The sequence below is a fragment of the Eleutherodactylus coqui genome, chromosome 2 (assembly GCF_035609145.1).
Source record: "Eleutherodactylus coqui strain aEleCoq1 chromosome 2, aEleCoq1.hap1, whole genome shotgun sequence".
Lineage (NCBI taxonomy): Eukaryota > Metazoa > Chordata > Amphibia > Anura > Eleutherodactylidae > Eleutherodactylus > Eleutherodactylus coqui.
In genome coordinates this window covers 212,238,658-212,252,173 of record NC_089838.1, presented here as the reverse complement: position 1 = coordinate 212,252,173, position 13,516 = coordinate 212,238,658, and the positions used below count along the sequence as shown (strand labels likewise).

At 43.1% G+C, this 13,516-nt stretch overlaps 1 protein-coding gene across 3 annotated transcripts in view; it reads left to right on the top strand.

Moving 5' to 3' along the window:
• Positions 1-3,938, top strand: part of CPEB1 (cytoplasmic polyadenylation element binding protein 1) — a 45,872-nt gene extending 41,934 nt beyond the window's left edge. For all 3 annotated transcript variants that reach the window (XM_066592439.1, XM_066592438.1, XM_066592437.1), the window contains exons 10-11: positions 1,871-1,951; positions 2,460-3,938. In XM_066592439.1, the coding sequence (XP_066448536.1) occupies positions 1,871-1,951; positions 2,460-2,570 (192 nt within the window). In that variant the 3' untranslated portion in view covers positions 2,571-3,938. The remainder of the gene's footprint in view (positions 1-1,870; positions 1,952-2,459) is intronic.
• The last annotated feature ends 9,578 nt before the right edge of the window (positions 3,939-13,516 follow it).

Below are 13,516 nucleotides of genomic sequence, written 5' to 3'. Positions count from 1 at the left end.
ATGACATAACTTTATTCTATGGGTAAGTGCGATTGCTATGATAACAAACTTGTATGTTTTTTTTTTTTTTTGTTTGTTTGTTTTTGCTATAGTACTTTTTTAAAGATTAGATTTTTTAAATTTTCTGTTGCATCATCTGCACGCAATAACTTAGTTTTCCGTCAACTTAGTTGATCAAGGGGTTTTTTTTTTGTTTTTTTTTTTTTTGTGGGAAGTTTTGTAGTTTACATTAGTACCAATTCGGAATACATACGACTTTTTGATCTTTTTTAATTTTTTTTTTTTTTCTGGCGACAGGGTGACAAAGTGCATTTCTAGTGTTTATTTATTTTTTGGACTACATTCACCGTGTGGGGTAAATAATGCACTACTTTGATAGCTTGGACTTTTACGGACATGGCGATAAAAAATCTTATAAAATACATAAGGCCAAAGGAGGGTGATTTTAAGACTTTTCTATTTATTGTAAAAAACTTGATCTTGATTTTTATTTTTTTTAAGCCCCCTGGGGGACCAACTAGCAATCATGCAGTGTGACATAATGCTGTACAATTGCAGTTATTGCCCATGGAAGTCAGCTGTGATAAACAGCTGACGCCCGTGCTGTATGAAGAGGGGTCGCGCCGCGATCTCTCTTCATGCATACCCTGACACTGCAGGACATAAATGTACGTCCTGGAGTAGGAAGAGGTTAATAGCTATTTTAGCCTATCGCACCATACAAAAAAAACAGAATAGAAAGTGATCAAAATTATGCACAGATCAATAAATGGTACTAATAAAAAGTACAACTCATCCCACAGAGTGAAATCCTTAAACAGATCCGTTGATAAAAAAAAATAATAAATGCTAGTGGCCTTTAAATTTTTTTTATCACTGCATTCAAACTGAAAAAGTAGTAAATTATTTGGTATTAGCATAATTGTACTGGCCTGTAGAATTACTTTTAATATACTGCTCAGAGAATGCAGTGAAAAATAAAAATGACAATTACAGATTTTGTTAGTCTTGCCCTTGTAAAATTTTTATTTTGCATGTTTCTATTCCATTTTTTTTTCTTATGTTCCTAAAAAGTAGATAAATGAAGACTAGAGTTCATCCTGCAAAAAACAAGGCCTTCTAGAGCTCTGGCAATGGAAAAAAATTAATATGGCTCTTGGAATGTGGCAACACAAAAGCAAACCTTTGAGAAAAAATGTTTTAATGTACAAAAATGGCAAAACCTAAAACTGTAAACTTGGTATCGCTGGAATTGTGACTCAGAATAATATCGCATTATTCTGGATGCCATATGAAATCCAAAAAACAAATGGCAGAATTTTTATTTTTTTTCCCCCAATCTCCCTACAGATTTTATTTTTACAAAAGTTGTACTTTAATTGCATCATTTTTGGATATATAATGTATTGCATAACTGCAAAAAACAAGCCCTCATATGGCTGTCGATAAAAAAATTAGTTATGGCTCTTGGAACGTGACGGGCCAATCATTCAACAACTAATTTTCCAATTTACAAAAAAAAACACCATGGTAGCTCTGACACTGTGGTAAGAAATCTTCCACTAAAGGGGTTAAAGGACTAATACAGAAACCACCAGGACCCCCTGATCACCTTGCAGGGGTCCAATGGTGACAGTCCTTTACATGCTGTGGTCAGACTGCGGCATGTAAAGGGTTAAACAGCAGATATCAGGGGTCCTCTCCATTCTCTACTCTAAGAGCTGGTGCCCAGTAGATGAGCGATCACACTCCGATAAGTCAGTTACTCGAGCGAGCCTCAAACAACTGCATTCTTGTCTGGGTGGGGGAGGGAGATCTCTCTGTGAATTCTAAACTTTGGATTTTACTCTATTCATATATTTCACTTTAGGTTCAGATTGACCCTTACCTTGAAGACTCCATGTGCCAGATTTGCAATTCTCAGCCAGGTCCTTTCTTCTGCAGAGACCAGGTAGCTCAAATTCTTTGCTGCACTACAATATGGTTTGTAATGTACACCATGTCTAGTAAAACTAATGTTTTAAAGGCAGGCTACGGGCTAACCGTACTTGGCAAAGCTAAAAATCCTGGCACTGAACCTAGTTGCTGGTGTCTTTTTGTTTCTGTGGTAGTGGGGTGTTGATGATTATACAAGATTAAAGGCTATAAGAGCAAATTGAAATAAGTGCACCTGCTTTTTGAATTCTATGTATCAGATCATACAATATAATCCATTGGAGGTTTTACAACTTCAGATACACACAAGGCAAACTACATGTAATTTAATAAACTAGGCCAAAATGCAGAAGCAGTAAGGGTGTACTTAATTTTTCAGAATTGAGGTTAGTAATCAAAAGTAGGCTGTATACTTCATGTTCAATACAAACAAGGCTTTCATAGCACATGGAGTGCTTTAGTTAACCTTGTAATTAACTTATCTTATGTGAAGCTCTAATAACCTTTTTTTTTTTTTTTTTAAGGTATGCTTCAAGTACTTCTGCCGTTCTTGCTGGCATTGGCAACACTCCATGGAAGTTCTGCGTCACCACCGCCCTCTAATGCGCAATCAGAAGAGCCGTGACTCCAGTTAAAAAAATAATAAATTGCCAGCTAAAATCAAATTCACAATGAATGTGCTGAAAAGGACACTGCGCCCTATGTCCCTCCAGACAGCACGAGGAGCATTCATAAATCTCTTCAGGATTGTGAAAGTCAGCAGGTGGTGGGGAGTCACTTAATTTTGTTTGGCACTTACTGTTTGCTGTACCTTTTTTGTAATGGTCTTCGGCACTTGTGCACAGTGAAGTTTTGCCCAGGATACTGTCGTTTTTGACGGCTTTTGTTTGTTTTTCCCTTTATGGTAATGGGGCATAGTTCTCTTCCCCCATTATTTTTGCAGTACCCATATTGAGCTGCAACACTTGCTGAATGTAAGCAGTGTGGACAGTATCTGATTTATCTTTGCTTTGGGTCTTTTTTTTTCTCCCCTTTTTTATTACAGGCGCTTTTTTACATTCCTTGCAAATACTGTGGGTGATGCATATTTCACTAAGCTGTTACCCAGATTTTTGCCGTTGCCATACAGTGCCTTCTAAGTTCTTTAAGGTCCTTCTGAACCATATAAACAGGCTGTTCAGTTGGCATTTTTACTGAAACAACAATAGCAGGATCTGCTCTTAATTTAAACCAAAAATCATATTTCATATTTTACCCTCTGTGGGATTTTTACCAGTTCCTTTTTACACTCTTAAATGGTTTTTAAGTCCATTTTTTTTTTTCTTTCCTGGCAGCTTTTAACATTATTGCAAGTGTTCCGTTCCTGGGAGCTGCTAGTTGAAGAAAAATACCTAAAAATAAAATGCTGTTCGTACAACAGAATTTGCAACAAAATGACAGACTTGGGGCCTTGGCTGAAACAGATGATTAGTGTGTGTGTGTATATATAGTTTTAAGGATGTTGCACTTTTTTTAATTTGCACTTCAGGGGATGGTAGTTTTTAATCACTTCCAATTTGGCTGGACAGAAAAGGGCTGTTTTTGTTTTGTTTTTCTTGTGTATTTTCTTTGAGAATGGGGTAGAGGCAAGAGATGAGTCCTTTCTCCTGGAGGGAAAGAGCCCATGCTCTTAGTTTGATTTATTTTGTTATAGGAAGCAGCTGACTTATGCAAATCGTTGCAAGCCTTTAAAATTTGTGTCCATGGTTTTTTCTTTTTTAATTTCAGTACCCCCCTCTGTTTGGAAGCTCTGTGCCAAAGATCCCACTGTCTGTAGCCCCCTCTTTTTTTTTTTTTTTTCCAGTACATGCTAAGCTAAGTCTGCACTAGCTGCCCTAAATGGGTATTTCTGTGAAGCTGCGTGTGTAAAGTCTCTACCTCATTGTAGTTATGCAAGCAGAAAATGCACTTAACCTACAGATGTGGTGTCATTTTTCTTTTTGTTTGGCACATAATAAACACATTGAAGCAGTGATTGTTTCTGTTCATATTTGTGAATCCCTTTTATAGATGTTAATATTACACAATCTCTGACAAGTTGTAAATTTATTGCATTTTCACTCTAACATACTTTTTGTGGAAATTTGCTTTAAAAATATATATGCACATGCTACAGAACCCATCCCGTTCAGATGGCACAAGACAACCAAACTCAGGATGCCCTTGACATGCCACCAGTAGAGGATCTGCTGAGCACAAGCAGCTCCAACTGTTTCATTGTGCCATTCAGAGACAGGTGGTAAATGTCCTTGTGTCTGTTGGAACAATTTTGGGTGCATGGCTAAAGGACACTTGATCTGACGAGGCCCATTATGGGTACTGAATTTAACACCCAACCCCTTCATTTACAGTAGTGTAATGAACAACTAAACTAGAGTGAAACCTGGTTATCTTTGGTAACGAATCCAGGTTTAGTTTGGACATTTCTGGCTGGCTGTTGCATATGATGGCTCCTCCAGACTATCACACCAGCAGTGGGGGCAGGCAGGATTGACTCACTCCTAGTAGTGGTACAATGACAGCTCAGCAATATGGTCAGGGTGGCTGGGACCTTAAAAGGTAGTGATCATGCTATCCTTGAATTTTGGATAAAAAGAGGAAGACCTGAGAACTCAGACCTCAAGCTTGGATTTCAGAAAGGCAGATTTTAATGAACTCAGAGGGTGGGAAGAATCCAATAGCTGGATGTTAAAGCACAACCTTCTTGGACATCTGTCCTTGAGAATTTTTGCAATAATTCCTAATCATTAACAATGCCTGAAAGGAAGCATGGGGAAGCATTTAAAAATCAGGATGAATAAGCACAGATTATTCTACGTTTGTAACACGTGTGAAAGTTCTGTTTTATCAAATGGAAAAGGGGGTGGGGGTGATAACTAAAAAATAGAATATGGTATGCAGAAACTGTGGGAAGTGTCAAAAGCTAATGATTTGAGGCTTACAATAGAGGCCAAAAGCAATAGGATTTTGGGGTATGTCAAAAGAAACGTCAAAGATGTTGGATGCTTACCAGATAGAAACGGTGAACTGGTTAAGAATGATGAGGCTGAACCTTTAAATTCCTATTTTGTATCTGCTTTCTCTCAGTAGACAGAACACCAATTCATGTTCCCTGTGCAATTGGGGGGGGGGGGGTAGGGGTTAAAAATGCAGGCAATCTAGAAGCAGATGGTGAGGGAACACCATAGCTAACTTACTTAAATGAATTCAAGTCTCATGGTCTAGAAAAATTGCATCCTAGGATACTAAAGGAAGCAGCAGAGGTAATTCCTGAACCGCTCGCCATAATCTTTGCTCATTTTCCAGTCTTCTGGGACTTTTCCTGTTCCAGAAATTTTCAAATTTCCCCATCTTCAAAAAAGGAAAAAGGTGGATCCAGGAAACTACAGGCCTGTGAGCCTGACTTCTATATCAGGAAAGAGGTTTGAACAAACTATTAAACAGCATGTATGCAAGTACTTGGATGAAAAATGGAGTAATTAACTAGAGCCCACATGGGTTTGTAACAAGTCATCCCAGACTAATCTAATTTTGTTCCATGACAGTATCGCTGACTAGGTTGATTATGGGAATGCAGTGGATATAGTATCTCGACCTTTGTAAAGCATTTGACAATGTTTCTCATACTATAATTATTGAAAAAAATGACCAAATATGCGATTGACAAGGCAACTGTTAGGTGGATTCACAACTGGCTGAATGATTGTACTCAGTGGTCATATGTGAGCACACATCCAAGTGGAAGAATGTATCGAGTGGGGGTACCACAAGGCTCTGTCATAGGGTTCAATTTGGTAGATAAGGAAGTTTTTAAAAAATCACTCGGCCCAGATGGTAGGCTAGAGTATACTCTAGTCTACCATCTGAGCTATGAGTTTTTTTGTTTTTTTTCTCCATCTACTGAATTTAACTCTAAAAGGGGGCTGAACTTCATTGAATAGGGAAGCAGGCCTAAGCTCTTGTTGCAGGTAGAACTATATTCATAGGCAGTCTGTCATGTGTGTATTAGATTAATACAGGCATCCTAGCCATTACTACTATCTAGCTAACCTGCTGTAAGGATTTTTAATCCACCTTGCTTGATCAACAAAAGGGGAAGAGACTTGAATGACAAGAATACGCACTCAGCCATTCAAAATGTGGCACATAATGTAGATGGCTCTCAAGAAGAATACAGAGCCAGGGCTTCCTGCCGCACTATATGCTCATCGGCCTGCGGCAATGACTTGTCCCTAATCCCCTGTGATTTGACAAGTAGTAGACTCCATTATACCAGTATTAGACAGAGCACATGATATCCTGTCAGCCATTTAAGAAAAGTCACTAATTGTTGTAGTGGTCCTCTGGCACAACTTTTTTTTTTTTGTGCGAACACACCGAGGTTAAAAGCGCTCCTTCCCCCCCCCCCCCCCCCCCCCCCTCTCTCCCCCACCTTCCTCCAGTGTTCACCAGCATCTCTGATCCATTGCAGGCAAGTCTCCTTCCTAAGATCATAGAGGGCAGTGGTCTGCAGCCTGTCCTCCCTTCCTGAGGATCGTCTCCTGGGACGCCACATGGGGTTTCCCCCAGGCCAGATATCTCCCACGGTGGCCCATGGGAGGTTTAAAGTGGGGGGCCTCGGCTTCTTCCGTCCGGGGCCGTGAGCTCCCTAGGTCTGCTGCAGCATAGGGCCGGGCGTGGCATTCTCTGGCTCACTTAGGCACTGTGCTGAGGGGTGGGGTACTGCATTACATGACTGGCATGACTTCATTGAGTTGGTGTCCTGCAAGGAGGGGGCGCCAAATTCAAAAAAATTAAAACGAATCTTGAGCATACAGGACGAGGTAAGCCATTGCTATAACTGGCTTAATTGCTCCAGCGAGACTGCAGTGCCAATTTCTAAAGGAGTACTCCAGCACTGGACAACGCTAAGTCGTCAGCCACAGTGGGGGTCGTAAGTAGCCCGTGATGGGAAAAATGCAGAAGTCCACTGTTTCCAGGGATATTGCATACTTACCTGCGTACCTCTGTCTGTTTGCCAGGGGGATAAAGACGCCCCTCCCAGAACAAAGCTTGGAAAAAAAATGCGCACAGTGCAGAAGAAGGCTACCGGCTACGTATGACAGGCCTCTATGACAGGCCTCTATGCAAGGCATGTGTGGACAGGCTAGTTAAAGAGGAAACAGGTGCTTTCCTAGAGGACATCAGGAAGCTGGTTAAGGAAGAGGTATGATCAGCTAACACTACAGACGGTGCCGCTGACAGGCTTCCAGGTCCAGGCACCACAAGAGGCCATATAGTTCAGAAAGAGATTCGGACTCCAAAAAGAGTTCGGTCTGGTAAGAACCAGCTCCGGAGGAATCTGCGGACTAGGAAGACTTCAAGTATTACCCGTTTCACCAGGAAGATTTAGCGGAGCTCATAAAATGAGTGAGGGCCACCCTCAAGCTGGAGGAGCCCAGGAAGACGCGCACCATCCAAAATGAGATCTTCGGTGGATTAGGAGAGAGGCGCAGGCATACCTTTCCGGTGCATAATATATCTAAATTAATCCAGAAAGAAAGGAAAAAACCTGACGGAACCTTTTCCACCAGGGGCATTAAGAGACTCTACCCGTTTGAAGGTGTGTGCAAATTGAGAAGAAATACCCAGTCGACATCCCTGTGGCCAAGGTGGCGAAGAGATCAACACTGCCCTTCGAGGACGCCACAAAGCTGAGACCCGATGGACCGGAAAACTGAGGGTCTCCCGAGGAGGTCCTGGAAAGCAACAGCTAACATCCTTAGGCCCGGGTAGCAGCCACTTGCGTGGCCAGGACCTTAGGAGTATGGTTGGAGCAACTGGAGCTCCATATATCCAACAAGACCCCAAGGGAGCAGATCCTAAACTCTCTCCTGATTCTCAAAATTCTCAGCACGGGCGACTGCTCTAATTCTGCCAGAAGGGTTTTGTGGCTAAAATCCTGGTCAGGTGACCTAACTTCAAAAAATAAGTTGTGCTCGCTCCTGTTCTACGGAAAATTCCTTTTCGGCCCAGGCCTTGACAAGATTCTCGAAGGCAGACAACAGGTAGAGGGGTTTTCCGGAGGAAAAAGGGAAAACCTTTTTTCGGGCCCCAACACAGCATTCCGAGTCCTATAGGGGCAAGGGAAAGACGGGCAGATGGAGTAACCCTCGCGCGGGGGGGGGTTTAAGGGAAGGAATTTTCTCTTTAACCCCCATCAGGGGGACCCGGCCAAGCAAGAACCCGGACGCCATCCCAGTCGGGGCGAGGCTGGGGAACTTTGCGGACCAATGGGCCTCAATTTGCGAGGGCTCATGGATCCCTGAGGTTCTGAAGCAGGGTTACCAAATAGAACTGGTGTCCCTCCCCAAAAGAAAATTTGTAACCACAAGGGGCTCGGCACAACAAGTGTGCCTACTCCAACAAGGAGTTAGGGACTTATTACATCTACAGGCAGTATCTTTTGTACCACCGAACAAAGAAACCCTGGGCCACTACTCCAGACTCTTCTTGATAAGAAAACCTTGCGGGAAGTCACGCATGATAATCAATCTAAAACCCCTGAACACCTACATCAGGTATCGGAAGTTCAAGATGGAGTCAATTTCCTCAACAATGAAGCGGATACCAAAGGGGGCATGGCGTCCACAGACCTAAACGACACATTTTCATGTGCCGATCCACAGGGAGTCCCAGACTGCCTGAGATTCGCGCTACACATGGGCAGAAGAACAGGTCACCTCCAGTTCAGATGTCTTCCTTTTCGGGATTTCATCAGTGCTCCGAATCTTTACAAAGATCATGGCGGAGGTAGCGGCCTACGTAAGGCAAAGGTCAATCTTAATAGTGCCTTACCTAGATGACATCCTAATAGTAGCAGAAACCAGAGAGCTTTTAGTGGAACATCTTCCATTTAGTGGAAGCGACGATCCTCAACCTGCTTCAGTTTCTGGGGTGGATAGTAAACTGGGAGAAATCCAGCCTAAATCCCAGCAAAGAGAAAGTATTCCTGGCAATCATGCTCAATTCAGAGACCCAATGCTCCTTTCTCCCCGAGGCAAAGGTGCGGAAAATTCAACAGCTGGTCGAGAAAGTTTTTAGGGAGACGGTCATGTACAATACAGGTGGCCATGTCCCTCTTAGGGAGCCTGACATCTTGCATCCCAGGAGTAGCATGGGCGCAAGCACATACCAGACCTCTACAGAATGCATTCCTTTCAGCCTGGGACAGAAGACAGTCCTCTCTAGGGACAAGGATGCGCATAGAAAATTCGATAAAGATATCCCTGTGCTGGTGGACCTCATCTGTGAACCTGCTAAGGGGAGTTCACTGGGTTCAGAATCCGGCCACATGCGTCACAACAGACTCAAGTGCCTGGGCAGGCGCATGTAGGAGATCAGTTTCTACAGGGTCCTTGGCCCCCGGGAATAAGAAACCAGTCGTTAAACTACAGGGAACTCCAGGCAGTGTCGGAGGCCCTTCAACAGCTAGGGGACTCAGTACGCAATCACCACCCAAGGATCCTGTCGGACTATACTACGGCGGTAGCCCACATTCGACACCAAGGAGGAACAAGGTCTTCAGCCCTACAGGTCATCTCACAGAGGATCTTCCGCTGGGCAGAGGCTCAAGTCCTGTCTGTCTCAGCAACACATTTAAAAGGGTCGCTGAATCAGAGGGCAGACTTCCTCGGCAGAAGGCGCGTAGACCCGGGAGAGTGGTCCCTCTCTCAGGAGGCTTTCAAGTTCCTGACGGACAGGTGGGGAGCCCCACAATTAGATCTATTCGCAACAAGAGAGAACTTCATAGTGAAGAACAACTTCTTCTCCCTCAGACCAGGGGACCAGCCAACAGCAGTGGATGCACTAAATCAAAACTGGGGCAAAAGACTTATTTATGCCTTTCCTCCAATACCTCTAATCCAGAGGGTGCTACAATACTTTAAATCCAAGAAATGCACTCTGATTCTAGTAGCTCCTTTTTTGGGAGGGGGCGAGGAGCTGGTTCTGACTTTTAAAAAATCTAAGTATCCAGGACCCAGTCATCTTCCCTGCCCAGGTGGACCTACTGACGCAGGGCCCTCTAAACTACCCAAACATAGACAGACTCCACCTATCAGCTTGGATTTTGAGGAATCCATACTAAGGGGGAGGGGGTTCTCCAAAAGAGTAATACAGACCTTAATGTCTAGTAGGAAAAGAACAACTAATATCTACCAGAATGTCTGGAGAAAGTATATCTTATGGGGGCAGGAGAGGGAATCCCAGGGTTCCTCCCTGGACATCCCCTCAATCTTACAATTGTTGCAGGAAGGCCTGGATATGGGCCTCTCTCCAAGCACTTTGAGGGTTCAGGTAGCGGCCCTTAGTGCCCTGTTTGACACCAAACTGTCAGAGATTAGGTGGATCAGCAGATTGATGACCGCAGCAGACAGGTTGCGACCCAGGCCCACAAATCTATTTCCCGACTAGAACCTAAATTGGGTCCTGAGGGCTATGTCATCAGATCCATTTGAGCCGATCGAGTCACTTCCAATAGGAATACTAACGATAAAGACAGTCTTCCTAGTGGCCATTACCTCGGCAAGGTGGGTTAGTGAACTGCAGGCGCTTTCTATCCGCCACCCCATTCTTCACATCACCGACACAAAGCTAGTGTTTAAATCAGACCCAGCATTTATGCCTAAAGTGGTGTCGCCTTTCCGTAGAGCCCAGAATGTAGTGATCCTCTCGGTTTTTTTTTATAAACCCAGGGTTGCTGGGGAAAGAGTCCTTAGTTGTCTGGATGTCAGGAGAGCAGTCCTAAATTATATTAAAGGAGATGTCCCGAGGCAGCAAGTGGGGTTATACACTTCTGTATGGCCATAATAATGCACTTTGTAATATACATTGTGCATTAATTATGAGCCATACAGAAGTTATAAAAAGTTTTTTACTTACCTGCTCCGTTGCTAGCGTCCTGGTCTCCATGGTGCCGACTAATTTTTGGCCTCCGATGGCCAAATTAGCCGCGCTTGCGCAGTCCGGGTCTTCTGCTGTTCTCTATGGGGCTCCGTGTAGCTCCGTGTAGCTCCGCCCTGTCACGTGCCGATTCCAGCCAATCAGGAGGCTGGAATCGGCAGTGGACCGCACAGAAGAGCTGCGGTCCACGGAGGAAGAGGCCATCTTCAGCGGTGAGTAGAGAAGTCACCGGAGCGCCGGGATTCAGGTAAGCGCTGTGCGGGTGGTTTTTTTAACCCCTGCATCGGGGTTGTCTCGCGCCGAACGGGGGGGGGGTTTTAAAAAAAAAAAAACCCGTTTCGGCGCGGGACATCTCCTTTAACGCCACAAGTCAGTGGAGACGAGACAACAACTTGTTTAGTTTTTCGGCCCAAACAAGGGGAAGAAAGCAGCAAAGAGCTCCATAGCCAGATAGATTCGCCTGGCTATTACGGAGGCTTATAAGGCACTAAATAAAGAAGTCCCCTCGGAACTTAAATCCCACTCCACAAGGGCAGTAGCTTCTTCATGGGCCGAGCATAGTTGAGCGTCCGTTGAACAGATATGTAAGGCCGCAGTTTGGAAGAAGCCGCACACTTTTGTTAAACATTATAGCTTAAAAGTGCAGCTAGACGAGGCCATAACCTTTGGCCGTAAGGTCCTCTCGGCAGCAATCCCACCCTAGAATTTTTAGTTGGTACGTCCCAGGTGGTGCTGGTGTGGAGACGACTGGGAAAAGGTTGATTATACCTACCCGAAAATTGGGTTTTAGGGAGTCTCCACGACAGCACCCGTACATTTCTCCCCTAAAAAAAAATGATAGAGAAATTTTCTTTCCAATTAAGAAGAAACAGATAAAATACCAGTTATGTAAAGATTCTTAAGTTAAGCTCCTATCCCCGGCAATTCATTAGAAGTCACTGAGGAAGGTGGGAGACGGGGGAGCTTTTAACCTGTCGGTGTGTTCCTGTCCAACCAGGAGGAGGCTGTCTCAGGTGGTGCTGTCGTGGAGACTCCCGAAAACCCAATTTATCGGGTAGGTATAAGCAACCTTCTTAAAGGAGCCTACCTGAACTCTTGATATATGCTAATAACACATTTTAAAGGAGCTTATTTGACTCCCTAATCACCAATGTGATAAATGGTGAAACACGTTGAAGTTTTATAAATGAGCACAAGAATCACAATGGTTATTGGGTGCTGTCATCCAGCTGACAATTAGGATGATTGCGCCTATTTATCTTTTCTTGTAACTTTTTTCGGAGATATGTGCTCAAATTTAACTCCGATAACCAAATCTTTTTTTTGTTTGTTTGTTTTTGAATCTATACCTAGTGCCAGAATAATATCACTAGGTTTACTAAAGCCAAATCATAAGACCTACCTGACAGACACACCTCTAATGGTCAGATAATCATACAGTAAGATACCCTAACATTGGGCAACGGTTATTAAGATAGTCCGTCACAGCCTATAATAATTTGTCTTTTTTTTGTGCCCAAATCGTGCTATGTTTTTAAAATTATCTAATAAATTTTAGGTTTAATGGTTTAGTCTACTCTGTGAAGGGCTATAATAACTGACATAGACTACTGCCTCATTCAATAAAATTCAAACGTTTTTATTGTAAAAGTGAAAAACCTAAATTTCTTTTGGTATTGTCATAATTTTAATGTGTCAGTGCGACTGTCATTTATACTGCATACTGAATGCAGAATTGATTTCTTTCTTAGCCTGCCCTTCAAAAAAAAGTTGTGCAATACATATGTACCCCAACAATAGTGCCACTAAAAAAAACTAACAATGCAACATACAAATCCATATACAGCTAAATTGACAGACTGAAATGAAGCTACGGCTTTTGAAAAGTGATTGAAGAGGTGGAATCTGCACTGAAAATCTGACAAGCTACAGATTTAAATTCTGCACTGCATGTCTATTTCTGCAGCAAATAATTTTTTATTCCCCAGTTTTAAAATCTAATTCACTTTAATGTTACAGTAAATGTCATGGATTTTCCATGCAGAAGGTCTGCACATAAAATGTGGCAAATCTGCCCTGAGTGAACATTGCCTGTACTGTAAAATCCAGCAGATTTTCTGCAACATGTGAACATGCCCTGAGGGCGGGCTCACAAGAATGGTATGGTAAAACCCAGTATTTTTACAGGTTTTTTGCCTGTGCATGACAGCATATCTTGCACACGCTATCATTCATTGGCTTCCTGGGGGGTTTTTTTGTTTTTTTTCTCTTCCTTCTCTTCCTCTCATCTGCTCTTGGTAACGTTGCGTAAAAACTCGGCACATACGCAATATAATTGGAGCACGGGAGCCCAGAGACACTGGGACGAGTTTCGGGCATCGTTTGCCAGACACTTATCCTGTGTAAATGGGGCTTTATACATGGGTAATACACTATTGAAATACGCTCGTGTGAGTCCAGCCTAGGGCTAAGTGCATGAGATTTGAAGAAACCACATCCATGTGCTGTATGGGGAAAAAAAAAAAAATTCATGGACCTGCAGGCTTTAAGTTTTATAGCCTGTTCATTTATACTGTTGATTTAATCCAAATTCCACCTA